The sequence below is a fragment of the Nansenia antarctica genome (assembly GCF_963989245.1).
Source record: "Nansenia antarctica genome assembly, chromosome: 18".
Taxonomy (NCBI): domain Eukaryota; kingdom Metazoa; phylum Chordata; class Actinopteri; order Argentiniformes; family Microstomatidae; genus Nansenia; species Nansenia antarctica.
In genome coordinates, this window is record NC_137691.1 from 1,084,596 (window position 1) to 1,107,095 (window position 22,500).

Here is a 22,500-nt window from a genome sequence, read left to right on the forward strand (position 1 = left end):
GCTTCGACCCGGCCCGGGGGTCACTCCTCTGTCTGCTGGGGAAGGGGACACACACACACACACACACACATATATAAGCACATGCACAAGAGCACACACACATATATACACAGACACACACACACACACACACACACACACACACAGACACACAGACACACATATATATATATATATATAAGCACACGCACACACACACACACACACACACACACATATATATATATACTCAGACACACACAGACACAGGCGCACACGCACACGTACACGCACACGCACACGCACACGCACACACACACACACACACACGGGGGGGCAACGTCAGTCCCCTGTCTACCGCGGGGGCACACACACACCTAACTATTAACACCTCCATGACAACAACAGCTGAGGCCTGTATCTCCATGGCAACGGCGCCTCATGAACATGTAAACAGAACACCTCCCAAGGCCAGTTTATCTGTGCAGCACAATCACACCACAGGAGCAACACACTGCGCTTTACTATTAAAACATACAGCAAGAGGAGCATATAGGAGATTGGTTAGGTGGGCTAACTCAAGGCCAGTTTATCTGTATAGCACATCCATACCACAGGAGCAACTCTGCTCTAAGTGCTTTACCTAAATGGACTGACTTATATAAGCGCCTTATTCCAAAGCGCTTTACAACGGCCTCTCATTCACCCATTCACACACCCATTCAGACACCAATGGCGGCAAGCTACCATGCAAGGCGCCGGCCCGCTCACTGGGAGCAATTTGGGGGTTCAGTGTCTTGCCCCAAGGACACTTTGACATGTGGCCAGCCGGGGCTCGAACCGCCGATCTGCCGACCTTATGATCCTTAGACGGTGGCTCTACCTCCTGAGACACAGAACAAAGCGTCCTCTGTGGAAACGTCCACCATGACTGAGGGATTCTGGGAAAGGAAACAGATTTATTCTGCAAAACCTCAAAGAGAAGCAGAGAGCTTCCTTTCTTCTAGCTTCACGGAGGCAGAGAGAAAGAATGTGGTTGGTATCAGAAACGTAGGAGATGGGGGGGAGGGGGAGGGGGTTGAGAGGGTGGGGAGGGGGTTGAGAGGGTGGGGAGGGGGTTGAGAGGTGGGTTGTATGACTGTCTGTTTCTCAAGCATGACGGTTTGTTTCCTGTAAGGCTCAGAGACGATCACACAACACAGACCAGCCGGAGGAGAGAAGCTATGAAGCTACCTCTGCTATGAAGCTACCTCTCTCTCTCTCTCTCTCTCCCTCCCTCTGCTATGAAGGCTCTCTCTCTCTCTCTCTCTCTCTCTCCCTCTGTTATGAAGGCCGAGGATCCTTCTAGAACAACATTCTGGTAGAGGAACATACTGTACAATATACCTGACTTTACTGAGGAACTCACTGTACAATATATTACATTCACATTTACATGTTTGGCATTTAGCAGACGCCTTATTCCAAAGCGACTTACAATCAATACATTTGACTAGGCAAGTGAATCATCAATCCACCAGTCGTAGCAGGAAGAGTAATCTAGCTCAGGCCAGGGGCCATTGGCAGTCTCTGTGATAGAAGGAAAAAGTTTGTATTTATTTTGTATTTATTTTTTTATAGATATAGACACTGGAGAGACAGAATATATAGGCTATATCTGACATTACTGATGAACACTGTACAATATCTGACATTACTGAGGGAAATGATACAGAGTAGAGCTAGACTATGAAATACTGGACAGAAACACATGAAAAAAACTGACCAAGCATTTTCAACGATGCACACATTGTAGGCCGACATTACATGATGATTACGTTATAATTGGCGGAGTGAAGAGATGTTGCTTTTACCTCTAACAGAGAGGCCACGTGTCCCGTCATCGCCTACGTGGAGCGCAGGCTAGGCTACATATGCGGCTCACATGAGGTAATCTCCCGTAGTGTTGCAAGGCTTAAACTCCCCACATCTGGAAGCATTTGGACAGATTCAAACCCTCAGCTCAGAAAGGGGTACGGCGGCGAAAGACTGAATTCATTACTGGCTTACAGAGAGAGAGAGAGAGAGAGAGAGAGAGAGAGAGAGAGAGAGAGAGAGAGAGAGAGAGAGAGAGAGAGAGAGAGACTGAGAAAGAGAGAGAGAGAGAGAGAGTGTAGCATTAAACAACCGCTCTGCCTAACTGACTGTCCCTCCAGCCATCCCTTTGAAACCCATGAAGGAGAAAATAAACAAGGCAGCAAGATTCAAGGGGGTGCCTCCATTAAGGAGGAAAGCACACAGACAACGGGGCTAGCCAACAAGCTATCAGAATGTACTTTAATGCTCACATCACATCACAGTTTTTTTTCTCCAGAAATACAGCCACTGGTAACGTTTAATGTTTTATGAACTAGGAGAGACTCTGGAGGAAGACAAACAGGATGCTTTGGTCTCTCTCTCTTCCTCGGTATGAAAGCATGAGAGTTCTCTCTTCTTCTCTGGTAGGTTTCAGTCTCACCGCCGTCCCGAGAAATGGGTTTCGCCAGGGGATGATGCCGACACCCCGTTCTGATTAACACATGTTCATGAATTCAAACTGCCCTCCCTCTGCCTCTCTCTCTCTCTCAGCCTCTCCCTCTCTCTCTCAGCCTCTCCCTCTCTCAGCCTCTCTCCCTCTCTCTCTCTCTCTCTCTCTCTCTCAGCCTCTCTCTGTCTCTCTCTCTCTCTCTCTCTCTCTCTCAGCCTCTCTCTGTCTCTCTCTCTCTCTCTCTCTCTCTCTCTGTCTCTCTCTCTCTGTCAGTCTCTCTCTCTCCCTCTGTCTCTCTCTCTGTCTCTCTCTCTGTCTCTGTCTCTCTCTCTGTCTCTCTCTCTCAGCCTCTCTCAGCCTCTCTCCCTCTCTCTCAGCCTCTCTCCCTCTCTCTCAGCCTCTCTCTCTCTCTCAGTCTCTCTCTCTCAGCCTCTCTCTCTCAGCCTCTCTCTCTCTCAGCCTCTCTCCCTCTCTCTCTCTCAGCCTCTCTCTGTCTCTCTCTCTCAGCCTCTCTCTCTCTCTTTCTCAGTCTCTCTCTCTCTCTCTCTCCCTCTCTCTCTCTCAGCCTCTCTCTCTCAGCCTCTCTCTCTGTCTCTCTCTCTCTCTCAGCCTCTCTGGAGGGCGGCTGTGTCTCAGGAGCTAGAGCTGTTACCAGACCTGTTACACTGAGTTAGACACCTAACCAGAGCTGTTACACTGAGTTAGACATCTAACCAGAGCTGTCTGCCTGTTGAAGCCCACCTACGAGCCTCTCAGCCTCCGTCAGGATGGATGGGTAAACAGGGAGATGGGTTAGCAGGGAGACGGGTTAGCAGGGAGATGGGTTAGCGCTGCAGAGTGCCGTCTCCAGTCAGCCAGCCTGACGCTTTTATAGCTTTTACATAATGTCTCTGCAACACTATCCCACCGGCGCATTGTTTAACAGCACTGCAGATGACAGAGCAGACAGGTGTTTGTTTAAGAAATAATATGATTAAATCTTGATGTGAACTTTACGAGGCGAGGTGTGAGTTTATCGACATAAATAAATACATCATCACCGTCACTGTTAAAAATGAGACGTGGTGGAAGAATCAACTGACTGACAGAGAGTCAGAAGGCTTTAGGCTCTCTCCAGGTTTCTAGAACAGCCATAGAACTAGAACAGCCATGGGTGGGGTCATTTGACCCCTGTGAGGAAAGAAACATGTTCTATCTTTGCACTCGATCAAATTTCAGGACCCTCCTTTCATGACTTTTCCTAGATATGAACGTTCTACCACCCAGTATCGTTCAAAATCACATCAGGATAAGCTAGTATAAAGCTAAATTGGCGTTTTTCTGTGTAGGAGGCAGGCTAATTTACAAGGCGGCCAACTAGTGGTCTTTGTGTGTAAGTAGCAGCTTTCCATTGTAAAGACTATGGTCATTTGACCCCCGAGGCGGCTCTTATAGTAGGTAGAAAAGGCAGGGCTGTTCTAGTGTTAGATGTCTCTATGCTAGAGACATCTGACTCTCTGCCAGGAAAGCAGGAGGTCGTCCCTCTATTTCCATCCACAGGAAGCAGGGCGATACGTCAGGAGGAAGTGATATGATGATCAGGAAAGATGTTTCCCTACTAAAGGTGTGAGGCAGGAAGCCTGTCTGCTGGTGCATTGTTGTTGTGGTGGTGAGGAGTCGCTCATCCCAAACGTTCATGAGTAGGAAAGAGTTAACTAACCAACACAACATAACACACAGTATACTGTATCTAGCTCAGCCTCCCTCAGCCTCTCTCTCTCTCTCTCAGCCTCTCTCTCTCAGCCTCTCTCTCTCAGCCTCCCTCAGCCTCTCTCTCTCCCTCAGCCTCTCTCAGTCTCTCTCAGCCTCCCTCCCTCAGCCTCTCTCTCTCAGCCTCCCTCTCTCAGTCTCTCTCAGCCTCCCTCTCTCAGTCTCTCTCTTTCAGCCTCTCTCAGTCTCTCTCTCTCAGCCTCTCTCAGTCTCTCTCAGCCTCCCTCTCTCACTCTCTCAGCCTCCCTTTCAGCCTCTCTCAGTCTCTCTCAGCCTCCCTCTCAGTCTCTCTCAGCCTCTCTCTCAGCCTCTCTCAGCCTCCCTCTCAGCCTCTCTCAGCCTCCCTCAGCCTCCCTCTCACCAGCACCAGCAGGCCTAAAGGTAGATGTGGGCTGTTTTGTTAATCAGAACCCTCTCTCTCCTGTGTCTCTCCTGTGTCTCTCCTCTCTCTCTCCTGTGTCTCTCCTCTCTCTCTCTCCTCTCCTCTCTCTCTCCTCTCTCTCTCTCTCTCCTGTGTCTCTCTCCTTCTCTCTCTCTCTCCTCTCTCTCTCTCTCCTGTGTCTCTCCTGTATCTCTCCTCTCTCTCTCTCCTGTGTCTCTCCTCTCTCTCTCTCTCTCTCTCTCCTCTCCTCTCTCTCTCCTGTGTCTCTCTCCTCTCTCTCTCTCTCCTGTGTCTCTCCTCTCTCTCTCCACTCTCTCTCCTCTCTCTCTCCTGTGTCTCTCCTCTCTCTCTCTCTCCTCTCTCTCTCTCTCTCTCCTCTCTCTCTCCTGTGTCTCTCTTGTGTCTCTCCTCTCTCTCTCTCTCTCTCTCTCTCCTCTCTCTCTCCTGTCTCTCCTCTCTCTCCTCTCTCTCTCCTGTGTGTTATTCAGACCCTCTCTCTCTCTCTCTCCTGTGTCCCTCCTGTGTGTTTGTGTTTAGAGGTTCTCTCTGGTCTGCGCTGGCCTCCTGACCTCATCTCCCTTATCAGCAGACAGCACACGCGTGGGCGTGGCCAGGGACAATACCCGGCCCAGCCCTGCCTTAAACAGGCCACTGTATCATCCATCTGGACAGGAGAGGTGAACGCAGGGGGGAACAGAAGAATACGATGTTGCCTTAAGACTTCACAATACGAGCTGTTAGAATATAGAACGTCCAGGAAAGAGTTCCGGAACGTTTTGTGAAAAGAAAACAACAAAAAGAAAACGTGAACATTGCCAAGAATAGCATTCTGGGAGACATGGTACAATGCAACGCACTTCTGGACGGAAATAGCTAATGACCGTGAATTATGTCTGTCTGCAAGACACAGGAAAGAGACATCATGTGTAGACAGTTTTGACCATTCATTCATTCAAGTCTAAATCTCCGTTTAGAAAGACCAACTGGTCACCTTTGATACAACATGCCTTAGTTTGCAAATTATTTTCTTTCTTAAACTTTTGACTTTGAAAGATCAGGCTTGACTTAAAAAAATAAAATAAAAAGTATGCATTATGGTCTTGGGTTGGACCGAATGACCTACGCTCCCAAAACAGCAGAGGGGTTTAAGTCCATTAACTAGGTCACGGTCTCGGATCGGAGTTCAATAAACAATGAGTGAATTATGTTAATCAATCTCCAGCATAGTCCAGCCATAGCTGCAACCAGAGAACCACTGGATTCATTTCCATCCCATAATTAAACCCGTCAAGGTGACCTTACACCCGGCAACGGCTAAGCCCATCAGAGAGACCCTGTACCAATCACACTGGGCGTCAAACGTTTAGACTGGTTCTCTCTCTCTAGATGCAAGGCTGCTTTAACACATCTCAGATTCCCTGTTTAATCACCCTGATCCTGAGGACGATGCATGGAGATCAGGAAACACCATGCACACACATGCACACACATGCACCATGCATGCACATGCACCATGCACACACATGCACACAACTCCCAGCTTTAACCAGAGCCAGGTGATGAGGAATGATGATGATGCATTTTATATAAACCCACACGTCTCGTCTGTTTAGCAGCGAAGGATCCTTGAAGGGAATCAATGTGACTGTTATTAACTCAACTCAAGTCATTTGAATGACAATTGCAGCTTTGGTTCCCTTTGATAAAACAAAGCCATTGTTTGTTGCAGCAGCACAGAGCAGACGTCCTTGAACAGACTTGACTGTGTTGTCTGTCTGTCTGTCTGTGGTTAGGGTCTGTCTGTCTGTGTTAGGGTCTGTCTGTCTGTCTGTCTGTCTGTCTGTCTGTCTGTCTGTCTGACGGTCTGTCGGTCTGTCTGTCTGTCGGTCTGTCTGACGGTCTGTCTGTCTGTCTGTCTGTCTGACTGTGGTTAGGGTTAGGCACGTCTGTCCGTCTGTCTGTCTGTCTGTCTGTCTGGAGTGAATGCAGACAGAAAGGGGGACGTGGTGTGCATACATGCATGCACACAACTTTGTGCGAAAGCCACACGAAACCCTTTCTGAAATGCAGACTGATGATCTTATAACAGAGGAACATTGCATCGCTTCCTTCACCATGCAGACTACAGACTACTACATGCATGACACCATGTTGCAGAAACAGAAACCCCCCCAGCCCAGATAGACGTGGAGAGGAAACATCAACATCAACAAATCAATGGTCGTAAAACTTCCTCACCTCTTCGCATCGCTTCCTCTCCCGGCCGCTTTCCTCTCTGGAGGTCTGCGAGGCTGTTTCTCCTGTTTCTGGGGGTCGTGATGTTCATCATGGAGAGGTTTGGTGAACTTTGATGCAGCCTTGTTCTTGTCCCCCTGTCCTGCAACATTGTTTCCAGATGCAACATTGTTTCCAGAGGAAGATGCAACATTGTTTCCAGAGTTTCCAGAGTTTTCCTCCACCACTCCTCTGGTGTTCTGCGGGTCTGCAGCCCCCCTGCCCCCCCCCAGCCAGGACACCAGCAGACACACTCCCAGACACAGCGCGAGCAACACAAGTTTGCAGTGAATCCTCATGGTGCAGGAGAAGAGTTGAGTCTGTCTGTCTGTCCCTCTCTCATGTCTGGGAGGTCAGGAGGACAGAGAGAGTTGACACTTTGTTACTCCTGGAGGTTATGCATGGAGGTGACAGAGAGATGACAGAGAGAAGAGAGGAGCAGCTCTGTGCTCCATGAAACATTACTCAATGTAATTGGGGAGGGGCTTCACGGACATATCGTGGAGGGGCTTCGCGTTCCCTTACCGTAATCTCCAGAAGGGGTGCGCACGTGTCTATTTTGTTTGTTCTAGCACTTACCGTAATCTCCGGAAGGGGTGCGCATATTTGTATTTAGTTTTGTTCAAGTTAGTAGAGTGGTGGCCAACCTGCATGCGGCTCTTTGCCTGTCTGTATGCGGCTCTTTGCCTGTCTGTGTGCGGCTCTTTGCCTGTCTGTGTGCGGCTCTTTGCCTGTCTGTGTGCGGCTCTTTGCCTGTCTGTATGCGGCTCTTTGCCTGTCTGTGTGCGACTCTTTGCCTGTCTGCGTGCGGCTCTTTGCCTGTCTGTGTGCGGCTCTTTGCCTGTCTGCGTGCGGCTCTTTGCCTGTCTGCGTGCGGCTCTTTGCCTGTCTGTGTGCGGCTCTTCGCCTGTCTGTATGCGGCTCTTTGCCTGTCTGTGTGCGGCTCTTTGCCTGTCTGCATGCGGCTCTTTGCCTGTCTGTGTGCGGCTCTTTGCCTGTCTGCGTGCGGCTCTTTGCCTGTCTGTGTGCGGCTCTTTGCCTGTCTGTGTGCGGCTCTTTGCCTGTCTGTGTGCGGCTCTTTGCCTGTCTGTGTGCGGCTCTTTGCCTGTCTGTATGCGGCTCTTTGCCTGTCTGTGTGCGGCTCTTTGCCTGTCTGTGTGCGGCTCTTTGCCTGTCTGTATGCGGCTCTTTGCCTGTCCGTATGCGGCTCTTTGCCTGTCCGTGTGCGGCTCTTTGCCTGTCCGTATGCGGCTCTTTGCCTGTCCGTGTGCGGCTCTTTGCCTGTCTGTATGCGGCTCTTTGCCTGTCTGTATGCGGCTCTTTGCCTGTCTGTGTGCGGCTCTTTGCCTGTCTGTATGCGGCTCTTTGCCTGCCTGTATGCGGCTCTTTGCCTGTCTGTATGCGGCTCTTTGCCTGTCTGTATGCGGCTCTTTGCCTGTCTGTATGCGGCTCTTTGCCTGTCTGTGTGCGGCTCTTTTGCCTGTCTGTGTGCGGCTCTTTTGCCTGTCTGTGTGCGGCTCTTTTGCCTGTCTGTGTGCGGCTCTTTGCCTGTCTGTATACGGCTCTTTGCCTGTCTGTATGCGGCTCTTTGCCTGTCTGTATGCGGCTCTTTGCCTGTCTGTGTGCGGCTCTTTGCCTGTCTGTATGCGGCTCTTTGCCTGTCTGTATGCGGCTCTTTGCCTGTCTGTGTGCGGCTCTTCGCCTGTCTGTGTACGGCTCTTCGCCTGTCTGTGTGCGGCTCTTTGCCTGTATGTGTGCGGCTCTTTGCCTGTCTGTGTGCGGCTCTTTGCCTGTCTGTGTGCGGCTCTTTGCCTGTCTGTGTGCGGCTCTTTGCCTGTCTGTGTGCGGCTATTTGCCTGTCTGTGTGCGGCTCTTTGCCTGTCTGCGTGCGGCTCTTTGCCTGTCTGTATGCGGCTCTTTGCCTGTCTGTGTGCGGCTCTTTGCCTGTCTGTGTGCGGCTCTTTGCCTGTCTGTGTGCGGCTCTTTGCCTGTCTGTGTGCGGCTCTTTGCCTGTCTGTGTGCGGCTCTTTGCCTGTCTGTGTGCGGCTCTTTGCCTGTCTGTGTGCGGCTCTTTGCCTGTCTGTGTGCGGCTCTTTGCCTGTCTGCGTGCGGCTCTTTGCCTGTCTGTGTGCGGCTCTTTGCCTGTCTGTGTGCGGCTCTTTGCCTGTCAGTGTGCGGCTCTTTGCCTGTCTGTGTGCGGCTCTCAAGCATTCTGATGTATTCGCATTCAGTGGTGCTGATGCTGTGCTTCACTGACAGCTCCCGTAAGTGTCCGAGGTAGAGGAAAGTGGGGGTAGCGACGTCCCTTGAAAGAACTGCCAGCTTTCCCACAAAAGCCGCCCATGTCTCGTACATATCCAGAACTGTTTGCCCCGCACCTGAAGATAAAATAAGATAAGACTTATTGTTGCACGTTGCACTTGCACGCTCACGCACACACACACACACACACACACACACACACACACACACACACACAACAATATTATTATAGTTAACTAAAACTAAACTAACAACTAAAACTAGATGTAAAACATTTATGTCATATTAATAGAAATAAAAACTAGACTGAAAACTGAAAACACACACATACATATTACAATGCATACATACCTTGCAGACGGAGATTGAGCTTGTTCAGGTGTCCAGTAATATCTGCGAGGAACATGAGTTTCACAACCCACTTATTGTCCTCGAGTTCTGGATAGTCTTGGCCTTTTTCAGCCAGGAAGGCCTTTATGGCATCAAAGCAGCCGACAAATCGGTCCAAAACCTTCTCGCAGCTTAGGCACCTAACCGCAGAGTGGAGAGGGAGATCCTTGTAGACGCAGTCCATTTCTTCAAGCAGGGACTGAAACTGCCGGTGTCGCTTAACTATGAAGTTAACAACCTTCACCACTGTAGCCAGTCAGACTTTGACATCTTTGCACATATGTTTTCTTGGTGTATGATGCAGTGGAGTTTCATAATGGGGTGACCAACTCGTTCCTCAATTAATGCAACCGCTCCCCTCTGTTTCCCGACCATGGCAGGGGCACCATCTGTTGTCACCGCAAAAATCCTGCTAATGTCAATCCCTGGGATGTCTTTTATTCTTGATTTTATTGTGTCTTTGTTTGATAAGCCTTCAAACAAAACATCTGAGCTACAGAGGAAAGCCTTCTTAATATATTCTCCATCAGTGAATGGCTTTCCACGTTTCGCAATGCAATGAGCAAATGCTTTAAAGGTGCTGGCCTGCTTCCCATACCTTGACACAGCACGTCTTATTGATTCGGCCTTGTCTGCTTCATCCTTGAACGACTTCTGATGTTTGGTCTCATAATGCCGTTTAACGCTTGAAGTTCGGCAAACAACATTTCCGTGACATCGGACACATACAGCACGGTCTTTCTGGGACACAAAACCCCACTCTTCTGTCCATGAAGGCTGGAATTCACAAAGTTTTACTTTCAGGCCTGCCATGCTAATGCTACCCTGGCTGTTTATATAATATCAGGATCAGACACAGGGTGAGACTTTCAACGACTTTCAACTGTCTTTCAACTGTCTTTCAACTGACTTTCAACTGTCTTTCAACTGTCTTTCAACTGTCTTTCAACTGACTTTCAACTGACTTTCAACGACTTTCAACTGTCTTTCAACGACTTTCAACTGTCTTTCAACTGTCTTTCAACTGTCTTTCAACTGTCTTTCGAATCGAATTCAGAATTTTACTTTGAAAATTGGCGCCAGAATACAAATCATTGACACGTCTCATAACATCTTGTGACCTGTGCAGCACTCTGTCATTCTGAGGTCTCGTCCCACCAGACAGAATCTAAATGTTTTGGTTATTTATGTTGGCCAGACCAATGCAATCAAGTCAGTCTTCACAATTAAAAATGTTAAATGGCACCCTTCTGTGTTTGTAGTAAATGACTTGTGCATACTAATTATGTGGCAGTTCGGGTGCATTGTGTTTTTATTGGGTATTATTTCTACATCTGTGTTGTTCCCCGTCCAGCTGGATGCAATCCTGTCAAATCAGTTTGGTCACATTGAGCCACTACACACTGTTGGTTAGGGTTGTACACAGGGTGGGTCTAGGGCTGTTCACAGTGTGGGTCTAGGGCTGTAATTCACACGCTCTGTCTCATGGGACACATTCAAGGCCGTGGTGGATCACTCCCAGAGGGGGCAGCTAAACAGCGTATTGATCGTGATAATAATCAGAATCATTAATTATTTAAATGTCAGATGAAGGGGGCTTCCCCCCCCCCCCCTCCAGTGGCCCTGGGGTTGTTCACAGATGTAACGTGGTACGTAGCCCCACGCTCCCTCATGACAATATTCTCATCTTTAAATGACTGTATTATTTTCTAAATGTATCTTTTGTTGTTGTTAGTTGATGAATCTTTATATTTGTATATATTGTATATATTTGTAAACTAAAATAAAAACGTACTAAAGTCCTATAGTAATTCTTATATTATTATTTAGTTATTGTGTTTATCTTTGTTCTATGCCCCTTGGATTGTATGGTTCATTCTTGTTTTATTATGTAGTTAATATGCTAATTGCTATTGAGTGTTTTATTGATTACTATTGACTACTATTACTACTATTGATCTATTGTGTTTATGCTGTGTGGATATGTTAAAGCACTTTGAGCTGCAACGTTATTATTATTATCATCAGTATTATTATTATTATTATTATTATTATTATTAGTAGTAGTAGTAGTAGTATTAGTATTAGTATTATTAGTATTATGTCTTCAACAAAACCTCCAGCAGCAGTGCTGCCTCCGAGTCAGCAGGGGGCGCTAGTGAGGCACTGATACACTCTCAACGCCACATGTTTTGTGTAGTTATTCTACTTCGCGTATTACGGTAAAGCATGGACACCAAACAGGAAGTGTGTAAGGAGCAGTCCACATGTTTGTGATGTTGTCTTATGAGAAGTGAAATAAGGTAATGTTGTCAAACTATCCTACATTCTGTTTTATTATTATTATTATATTCTGTTTCAGCGACTGTCAGAGAGACAGACAACTAAACGTGTTGAGAGTATTATGGCAAACTAGACCACTACAATGTTTAAATCTAAAAACCTTCATGTTTTGCAGCAGATTAAACACAAACCTTCTATCAATGTCTTTTATCCATAACTATTGTCTTATTACATGTTTTATCTATTTACTTCTTATATTTGCTTTTATTCATTGTCATTTTGATTTTCTTACTATGCTGCTCTTGCTGTATGTTAATAATGTATGTAGAGCTCTTTGACTTGCCTTGTTGTATGAAATGTGCTGTAATAATAAACATATAAACCTGCCTGGCCAACCAGACAGAACAAGTTGCCCTTTGGTTAAAACCCATTCTGATTCTTGTGGGTTTTAAGTTCCCTCTTGTAACTTTCTCCTCCTCTACTATTCTAGTAAACTGTAGTCGTTTATTATAAGGCAAGGCCAGGTTATAAGGCCAGTTTATTTGTACAGCACATTTCATACAACAGGGACAATTCAAAGTGCTTTACATACATTATTAACATACAGCAAGAGCAGCATAGTAAATGATGGCATACTAAAAATGACAATGAATAAAAGCAAATATAAGAAGTAAATAACATTCAATAAGACAATAGTTAATGGATAAAATACATTGATTGAAGTGTTTGTGTTTAATCATAACTGCTGCAAAACATGAAGGTTTTCAGCTTAGATTTAAATATGTTTAGGGTTTGGGTCTGTTTGATTTGTTCAGGGAGTTTGTTCCAGGAGCTGTAGTCGTTTATTATAATGTGAGGTTAATTACTCCAGTCTAGCATGGCTCTAACAGATGTCCAGGGTGGTTTTATCCAGTGCTGTGACACATGGTGCAACACCATTAACCACCACCAGGTGGCGCTGCCAGCCGCTTGACCAGTCAAGCCCACAGCGGGTGTACGGTTTATTCCAACCCAGAGCTAACACAGCCTATTGGACTTGTTTGGGGGCTTTCTTGGAAAAAAAATCTTTAAAAAAGGACTGAATGAATACCTGCTAATCAGTACTCACGTTGTAAAAGAAAATCAGGGGGGATGGTGGATTTTAGCATATGGGGACAAGTTTAGCATCCCCTCAGCGAGCGTCAGTGACTTCAGCGTCAGTGACTTGGTAAAAATGTCATTGCATGTGTGCGTGCCCCCTCCCTCGTTGAAATAGCAGTAATACCACGTTCATTGATAGCATGACATAAGGGATGGAAAGGGGGGGATGGCAGTTTTAGATGGGGGACGATTTTGACTGTTTTTATTTCAGGGGGGGATGCCATCCCTACTCATCCCCCCTCAACTGGAGTGCTGCTGCTGATTCCTGTTTTAAGGAGGTGTAATAATCAGATTCCCTCACTGACTCCACCTGTGTTCTGGTGTCCAGTAGAAGAAGAGTCGACCATGATCACCCCCGCCTTCGAGCTGAGCCAGGAGCCAGACTACCTGACCCTCAGCCTGCGCGTGCCCTACACCAGGACCTCTGAGTTTGACCTCTACATCGACGGGGTCGACTTCAAGTTTTACGCCAAGCCCTACTTCCTGAGGTGAGCTACTCTACCGGCTGATCATCAATCAATCAATCAGTCGATTGATCATTAATCAGTTGGTGCCGTTACTGAAATTAGTTAATTTATAAGTACTGTCAGAATGCACAGTTCCAGCTCCCTGACATGTGTGACGGGTGAGCTCAGGTACAGGATGTCAGAGATGTAATTGGATTCCTGATTAACAATGAATGTTTCATTCCTGGTCAGACTGACCTTGCCTGGGAAGATCGTGGAGAACGGGAAGGAGAAAGCCACGTTCGATATTGATAAAGGTAGGATGGGTTCTCTGTTTACGTTTGGTCCAGGTTATGAAGGTGTTATTATAGTGTTGTTCTAGGTTATAAAGGTGTTATTACATTGATGTTACAGGTTATAAAGGTGTTATTAACTGGCTTCCTGTTAAGTTCAGAATAGATTGTACGTCTGTGGAACATGATGCTCAGTAGCTCTCATCCTTCGAAAAAATCCTGATGTGAAAAAAATCAATGGAGATTTTCAGCTGTAGCCAGAAATATGTTCACAGACGACACTTAGACCACTGATGGAGGCCACCTTCCCTCTCTACTGATGTGACGATGTGATCAGATGTTATTTTATGTGGCATCATTCTATACTTACCCTAACGTTCTCTAACCCTGATGTTCTCTGTGTCTCAGGTCTGTTTACCCTGCGTGTTGCCAAGGAGACGGCCGGGGAGCATTTTGAAGGCCTCCAGATGCTGACGAGCCTATTGGCTCCCAAAGGATCCCGCTCAGCCAGACCCCTGGTGGAGGAGATGGGCCAGGGTATGTATAGATGGACCACCCCCCCGTCCCCCCTGTCCCCCACTCCCATGGTTTAGGCTAGCCCGCTGGTGAGAAGCTTTCCTAGGTGAGAAGACCAGTTTGTTTGTGACGGTGCAGAGTTGTGTCTCATGGAGACGTGTCTGTCTGCGTTTCAGAGGCGTGTGGTGGAGGTGAGGAGGAGGAGGAGGAGGAGGAGGACTGGGAGGTGGAGCAGGAGGTGTACAGGGAGAGCTCAGAGGAGGAGCTGAGAGGCCTGCAGGCGTACGGCTTCGGGAGTCTGAGGACAGGAGTGTTTACCAGACTGCAGGTAGGGTATCTGTCTGTCTGTCTGTCTGTCTGTCTGTATGCATGTCTGTCTGTGTGTCTGTCTGTCTGCCTGTCTGCCTGCCTGCCTGCCTGTCTGTCTGTCTAGGGAGGGAGGAGGTCTGGAGTGTTTACCAGACTGCAGGTAGTCTGTCTGTCTGTCTGTCTGTCTGTCTATGTTAAGAGTATGATTAGTACAGTCCACATAAAGCGTGCAGAGACATCATGTGACATGGTCTGTTCAGGAGGAGCTGAGTGATGTCATCGACGTCCAGAACCCGGACGGAACCTCGGCGCTGGAGAGGAGACGGGCCAGGCTGGACGCCGAGGCCTCCGCCTTCTGCCCCGACCACTACCTGTGAGTACGGTGCACAGTAAACACAGTAGTTTAGGGAGACAGCTGTATGTTTACAGATAGGATGGATGGCAGGGAGGACGAAAATACACGTTACGTAGCCTAGATTATTTGCCCCAAACCAGTTAATGGAATCGCGCATCTTTCTTCTTATTTTTTGCGAACTTTCAAAAGTTCGCTTAAAATTCGCTTGACAGGGGCGCTTAGGTGGCGTAGCGGGTTAAGCGTCGACCATGTAACCGCAGGGTCCCCGGTTCGAATCCGGCCGGGGACATATCCTGCATGTCATCCCTCCTCTCTCTCACCCATCCTTCCTGTCTAATTCTCCACTTTATCTATCAATAAAAATGAAAAATATGAGTGGGACTGCCCCACTCAGAAAAAATAACTTAAAAAAATAAAATAAAATTCGCTTGACATTTTATGGAAACACGGCTAGTGTCTACTAAAGAAAATAAATCTTCTTCTATCACTGAGACTGCCAATGGCCCCGGGCCTGAGCTAGATTACTCTTCCTGCTACGACTGGTGGACTGATGATTCACCTGCTTAGTCAGATGTATCGATTGTAAGTCGCTTTGGAATAAGGCGTCTGCTGAATGCCAAACATGTGATGTAAAATGTCTCCCACCTCTCTCTCTCTCTCTCTCTCTCTGCTAAATGCCAAAAATGTAAATGTAAAGGGGAGACAGGACGTTGCTTCCCCCAGCCTCAGCCCTGTCCCACCCAGAACTGTTACACTGACAGGGCTGACCTTTGACCTGTCCTCTCCTGTGTGTTTCTGCAGGGCTGACCTGTTTGAAGACGACGAGGTTCAGAGTCTGCTGAAGTACCGACCCTGGTGGGCTGAGCTGGGCCAGGGGTCGCCCCCGACGTGTGAGACAGGTGAGACAGGTGGGCTGGGTTCACCTCAGAGAGGAGAGACAGGTGTGCTTGGGTCTTCCCCCTATTCTGTGTCTCCTAAGATTTCTACTCCCCCCCCCCCCTTGTACTGTTTCTCCAGTGTCTAAAAACAAAAAAAGCATGAGGACTGCCAATGGCCCCGGGCCTGAGCTAGATTACTCTTCCTGCTACGACTGGTGGACTGATGATTCACTTGCTTAGTCAAATGTATCTGTTGTAAGTCGCTTTGGAATAAGGCGTCTGCTAAACGCCAAACATGTGATGTAAAATGTCTCCCACCTCTCTCTCTCTCTCTCTCTCTCTCTCTCTCTCTCTCTCTCTCTCTCTGTCTCTCTCTCTCTCTCTCTGTCTCTCTCTCTCTCTCTCTCTCTCTCTCTCTCTCTCTCTCTCCCATCTCTCTCTCTCTCTGTCTCTCTCTCTCTGTCTCTCTCTCTCTGTCTCTGTCTCTCTCTCTCTCTATCTCTCTCTCTCTCTCTCCCATCTCTCTCTCAGTCTCTCTGTCTCTCTCTCTCTGTCTCTCTCTCTCTCTCCCTGTCTCTCTCTATCTCTCTCTGTCTCTCTCTCTCTCTCTGTCTCTCTCTCTCTCTGTCTCTCTCTCTCTCTCTCTCTCTGTCTCTCTCTCTCTCTCTCTGTCTCTCTCTCTCTCTCCACACCTTGATAAGTACAGAGGGATGAACTGTACACAACAGTATAGGTGAAGTGTCAACGACGACCGTTCATTTGGCGTTTCCCTCACACCCCCCCCCCTCATCCTCACCCCCCCTCTACTGTTCTCTTTGGCTCAGACATCTAGAAGCAGTGAGTCATTTGAGAGGTGTGTGTGTATGTGTGTGTGTGTATGTGTGTGTGTGTGTGTGTGTGTGTGTGTGTGTGTATGTGTGTGTGTGTGTGTGTGTGTGTGTGTGTGTGTGTGTGTGTGTGTGTGTGTGTATGTGTGTGTGTGTGTGTGTGTGTGTGTGTGTATGTGTGTGTGTGTGTGTGTGTGTGTGTGTGTATGTATGTTGGGAGGTATGTGTGTGTGTGTGTGTGTGTGTGTGTGTGTTGGGAGTTGTGTGTGTGTGTGTGTGTGTGTGTGTGTGTGTGTGTGTGTGTGTGTGTGTGATCCAGTGTGTAGTCAGGCCCCATGGTTGTTTGTAGTGTCAGATGAGTGATCAGCTTACTGCCTCACAGCTGGGAGGAACACTACACTACACTACACACACACACACACACACACCTCAACACACACACACACACGCACACACCCCCCTCTCCTAACAGCCTGCTAATCCCCCCCCCCCCCCCTGGTGTCCACAGTGTGTGTTGGTGTAAGATCGTACGGTCGGGGAGAAGGATCTAGATTAAAGCGATAGCATTATCACGGGGGGAGGGGGCCTGGTTGGGAGCAGAGGGAGAGCCCCCCCCCTCTGGAGCCCTGCAGATAAATGGGCCGAATTAAACTTAATGACTTGACTGACAGCTGAATGGTGTTAGTCAGCAAATGTGTCTGTTTGCAGTTAAATCATGATCGCACACTGGTGGGGTTTAACTGTTGGGAGCTGCATTTCCTCTATTTTTCTCTCTAATGGGTTCTTTTGCGCCCCGCTGCACTTATCTGAGATAATATGTCATCTGACGGATGTAGACACACACGAGCTAATGAAATAGATCCTCTGTGTCTAACCCTAATGAGCTAGATCTTCCTTCGTGTCTAACCTTAATGAGCTAGATCTTGAATGAATGAATGAATGAATGAATGAATGAATGAATGAATGGTCTTTATTGTCATTGATATAGTACAGGTACCAAACAACGAAATTTGGGAGGGGGGGCTCCCCTGGTGCTAGGAAAAAAAAAAAAAAAAAAAAAAAAAAGAAGGGAAAGGAGCTGGTTTACATAAATAAAGGCTATGTACACCCGGGTTTCCGGTAGAGAAATTTGCCGTCGGACATCGTGTCCGGGAAGATTTCGATTTACCGGACAAACGTGAATTTTTCCGGTCATCATATTAAAATATAATATAGCTGTTTGTCGCGGTGATTACTGTTGTGTAGCGGCCTATATATGCCATTTAATGTCTATTTCTCATCCGATACGATTAGATGCGAGCTATATAATATATAATAATATAACATGATTCGCATGCGCGCTATGCCATTATGTCCAGCGCTGAACGGGCGCCTCACTGGGAACTGAACAGACAGCATCGATCAATGAACGGACTCCACATTACGTTAACTGAAGTTTGTTAAATTGTTTGGGATTAATGTGAGTGAGTTTTCTATTTTCTCTTTCCAGTTTTAGCCTTTTTTTTTATCAATAAAACAACGTCATTTCTATAACCAGGGGGGTATTCCATCAACGTCGCCAAAGGAAAATCCAGGCCCATTTCGCCAAGTCTCGCGAGACTCTTAAAAAGAGCCAGGCATATCTTGATAGATCTCGCGAGACTTGTCAAAATAAGCCTAGACTTTCCTTCAGCGACGTTGATGGAACACCCCCCAGGTCTCGCTGGTTGGGAAGGCATTTCGTTTAGCTGCCTGTCAAATCATACTTAGGGGATAGCCCTGTAAGCTCATACGGGTCTGTATGTCGTCCTGAAGACCGGCTGTTAGATCATATCGCTGAAGTTTGTCTCCATCTTAGTGTAAATGTTGTCCGTTTCGTTTGTTATCCTTGTTATTGTGCGATAAAGTTAAGGCGCTCCGCTTCGGGCCACCATTTTCAGCTGAGCACCAAACACACACACACTCACACACACACAACACTGCCCGAGAGAGAAGGACCCGCCCCCTTTAGTTAAAGGGGGCGGGTCCTTCTCTCTCGGGCGGTGTTGTGTGTGTGTTTGGTGCTCAGCTGAAAATGGTGTCCCGAAGCCAATTTGAATACAAAATGTGAACTTTAGCGAATTGTATTCAAATTGTGCTTAGAGGGAATTATTTTCACCGGACATTTTGTCCGACGAGTTTTCAATTTGTCGGACTTCAACAAATTTTACCGGACAAAGACCGGTAATTACCGGTTAACGGAAACCCTGATGTACACTATCCACTATACTATACTATACAGATAAAACACTGTGCTGTACTCTATGCTATGCTATACCTATTCTAACATTTCCTATTCTCTGAACCTTATGTACCCTAGGTGTCTAACCTTAATGAGGCAGATCTCCCTTGGTGCCATAAAGGAATTTCTTTTCAACTTAAACAGCTTTAATAAATGGCCTTAATTTCACATATGGAACATTGACATGGCTGTAGGACATAGACTGAGAACGCATGACTGTTAGAGGTGAAGTCTCACCTGGGCCTGATCAGGTCATGTGTCTGAACCAGATTAATGCTTGAGGTTTATTTGCATCCTTCTGATGGGTTATTTTCAATCAGGTTCACTCTTTACTGGCCATGTGGACCTGTAGTCCCCCCCCCTCCCCCCCCCCCCCCCTGGATATCAATGGCAAAGATTAAGTCAGTGGATGTTGTTGAATGAAGTTGGTCACCTCAGTGTAGAAACAGGAGTCTGTTAAGTCTCCTGACCCGCCCCCCCCCACCTGCAGCAGTATGCTGTTGACTGAAGGGTTAATGTCCACATTCAGCCTGGTCAGATCAGTCACATACGAACACAGACACGACTTAGGCTGCTACTGGGTGCCCTGCGTGTAGCTGTCCTGGAGGGGGAGTGTGTGAGTGTGTGTGTGTGTGTGTGTGTGTGTGTGTGTGTGTGTGTGTGTGTGTGTAGCTGTCCTGGAGGGGGAGTGTGTGTGTGTGTGTGTGTGTGTGTGTGTGTGTGTGTAGCTGTAGCTGTCCTGGAGGGGGAGTGATGTTGTGTTCAGCTACGGTGTTCAGAGCATCAGAACCCTGGGGTGTGTTAGAGACAAAGGAACTGAACCCAGACCTGTTCTGTTACAGACCTGGTCCGGTAGAACTGTGTGAATGTGTGTGAGTGTGTGAGTGTGTGAGTGTGTGAGTGTGTGAGTGTGTGTGTGAATGTGTGTGTGTGTGTGTGTGTGTGTGTGTGTGTGTGTGTGTGTGTGTGTGTGTGTGTGTGTGTGAGAGCATGCTCTGCAGGGTCCAGGTAGGTCTGCAGGGTCGCAGCTGACGTCAGGCTGCAGGAATGCAGCTCCCTCGCAGCCAACAGCATCATTCAAACCTGCTGTTCCCTGTGGGAGTGTGTGTGTGTGTGTGTGGGGGAGTGTGTGTGTGTGTGTGTGTGTGTGTGTGTGTGTGTGTGGGAGTGTGTGTGTGTGTGTGTGGGAGTGTGTGTGTGTGTGTGTGGGAGTGTGTGTGTGTGTGTGTGTGTGTGTGTGTGAGTATGAGTGTGTGTATGAGTGTGTGTGTGTGTGTGTGTGTGTGTGTGTGTGTGTGTGTGGGAGTGTGTGTGTGTGTGTGTGTGTGTGTGTGTGTGTGAGTGTGTGTGTGTGTGTGTGTGTGTGAGTATGAGTGTGTGTGTGGAAGTATGCGTGTGTGTGTGTGTGGGAGTATGAGTGTGTGTGTGTATGTTGGCTCACACACCGGTGCCCCTCTCACATCCAGGGGGCTCAGTATAGGGGCTGTCCTCCCCCTCTCCCCTCCCTCCCCTCCCTCCCCCTCCCCTTCCCTCCCATCACACGCAGAGAAAGGGAGAAGGGAGAGAAAGGGATTGCTTTCAGCTGTTCCAGAGAAACTGCTGACTTGAATGTTTCTGGTGAAGTTCCTCAGCTTGGCTCTCAGCCCCGAAACGCTGCGAATAGATGTTAGAATAGATGTTTTTAGCGATGCAGAGTTGGTATGGAAGTGAGTGACTGTTTCTGTCTAAGGTAGAAGCTGCTAGATGTTTCTGTCTGTCTGGATGGAGAAGCTGATAGATGTGGCAGGGCAGGATCCTCTCAGAGAGAGCAGGGGGGGGGGCTGGCGGGGTCGAGGACAAGGCTGGTGCTGCAGTGCACTCTGGGATACATGATGGCCCTCCTCTGCCTCCTAACTGAACATTGATATGTGTTGTTGGTAATATACAGTGGTGAAGCGGCTAGCGTAGTGATACTACCTTGCCTGTCCCTTCTGAAGCCTGCCCTTCCTCCTGTCTGTTGTGTTTATAAAAACACTCTATTTGCCAGGTCTTATGTTCTATGTTTTAATTATGTTACTGTAGTTTTGTCCTGACTGAGAGTACTATTCTATTTGATTAGTTTACTTCACGTTGGACAAAGGCGTTGGCTAAATGCCCTAAATGTAATAATAATAATAATAATAATAATAATAATATCTTGGTTTTATATAGCGCCTTTCACAGAACCCAAGGACACTTTACAGATTTCACAGAAGAAAAAAAGTCAGACAGACAAAACAAAAAAACCCAGAGACAGAGACAAAACTAATGTAGTGAAGCAGCCTTCTGGGCAGTTGTCTTAAAGGAGCCTTCTCTTTGCGGTAGCTGTGTCTCAGGAGGTAGAGGCTGTGTCTCAGGAGGTAGAGGCTGTGTCTCAGGAGGTAGAGGCTGTGTCTCAGGAGGTAGAGGCTGTGTCTCGGGAGGTAGAGGTTGTGTCTCAGGAGGTAGAGGCTGTGTCTCAGGAGGTGGAGGCTGTGTCTCAGGAGGTAGAGGCTGTGTCTCAGGAGGTAGAGGCTGTGTCTCAGGAGGTAGAGGCTGTGTCTCAGGAGGTAGAGGCTGTGTCTCAGGAGGTGGAGGCTGTGTCTCAGGAGGTAGAGCCGCCGTCTAATGATCGCAAGGTCGGCAGATCGGCGGTTCGAGCCCCGGCTGGCCACATGTCGAGGTGTCCTTGGGCAAGACACTGAACCCCAAATTTACCCCCATATAACATTTATTTCCCATTTCTTCCAGCGGTCTCGTTCACTGACGACGAGAAGGAGCAGCTCAGGAAGTTCACCAACCGCTCCTACGTCCTGGACAGGAAGTCCCGCCTGCAGGTGTGGCTGGGCCTGGTGGACATCCTGCTGGCCTACACCTACGCCCTCCGCACCACCGAGGGAGAGCTCAACGTGAGTGGGGGGGGGGGGCGACTACTACTGATGACATCATAACTCTTCCCCTTCCTCTGTGTTCATATGTGGCAACTGCTGGTGAAATGTGCAACCAGAAGCTAAAGTAATTTTTCTTTTATGTGCTTAAACTACAGATTGTAAGCTTTCAAATGATGTGTCATACATTGAAATCAGAGAATCAAATTTAACAGGACAGGCGTATTTGAATGTTGGTCCACCTCAAACACTGAATGGGAGAAAAGTGACTCTAAACGCGGCCACAGCTACGAACGCTGCTAACAGCTAGCGGCTAACAGTGGTACATCGCTACGAAGGTCTAAACTGTATTTTAATAACATCTCATGCTGAGAGAACATCGACATGCTAAAAAACACACGACTACACAACACAACACATAAACTAGATGAACACACAGTTCTTGCTTTTGAACACGTCCTAAAACGAAAGTATGTTTACGTACCGTAAGTCAAGTCTCCCTTACCAGTAAGAGCAAACGAGAACAGTGAATCCAATCCACAAATTATTAAGTATTTAGTGATCGTTAAACTGTTGTTTATTATATCGAGTGTGTACTTTAAAACTTTAAGTTGGTGTTATGAAAAAAACTACAACTAGATATTGTTGACACAATAAGTTTCACTTTCACTTTTTGACCACTTCCAGTGAGCGTGTTGTTCGCAATTCCACTAGCTACCGGTCACATATGTCTTAATATGGGCTGACCACAGAGTCTGACAGAGAG

At 47.6% G+C, this 22,500-nt stretch overlaps 2 protein-coding genes across 2 annotated transcripts in view; one reads left to right on the forward strand and one right to left on the reverse strand.

Moving 5' to 3' along the window:
* The window catches only part of gxylt2 (glucoside xylosyltransferase 2), a gene marked incomplete at both ends in the record, with an annotated part of 17,068 nt that extends 9,879 nt beyond the window's left edge, over window positions 1-7,189 (reverse strand). Inside the window, 2 exons of the mRNA XM_080548470.1 lie at window positions 1-35; window positions 6,855-7,189. The exon at window positions 1-35 is cut by the window's left edge and continues 164 nt beyond it. Coding sequence (XP_080404596.1) covers window positions 1-35; window positions 6,855-7,189 — 370 coding nt within the window. The remainder of the gene's footprint in view (window positions 36-6,854) is intronic.
* A 6,121-nt stretch (window positions 7,190-13,310) lies between these two features.
* shq1 (SHQ1, H/ACA ribonucleoprotein assembly factor) overlaps window positions 13,311-22,500 on the forward strand; it is a gene marked incomplete at both ends in the record, with an annotated part of 14,905 nt that continues 5,715 nt past the window's right edge. The window contains 7 exons of the mRNA XM_080548471.1: window positions 13,311-13,453; window positions 13,664-13,728; window positions 14,113-14,241; window positions 14,397-14,548; window positions 14,790-14,902; window positions 15,686-15,783; window positions 21,598-21,755. Coding sequence (XP_080404597.1) covers window positions 13,311-13,453; window positions 13,664-13,728; window positions 14,113-14,241; window positions 14,397-14,548; window positions 14,790-14,902; window positions 15,686-15,783; window positions 21,598-21,755 — 858 coding nt within the window. The remainder of the gene's footprint in view (window positions 13,454-13,663; window positions 13,729-14,112; window positions 14,242-14,396; window positions 14,549-14,789; window positions 14,903-15,685; window positions 15,784-21,597; window positions 21,756-22,500) is intronic.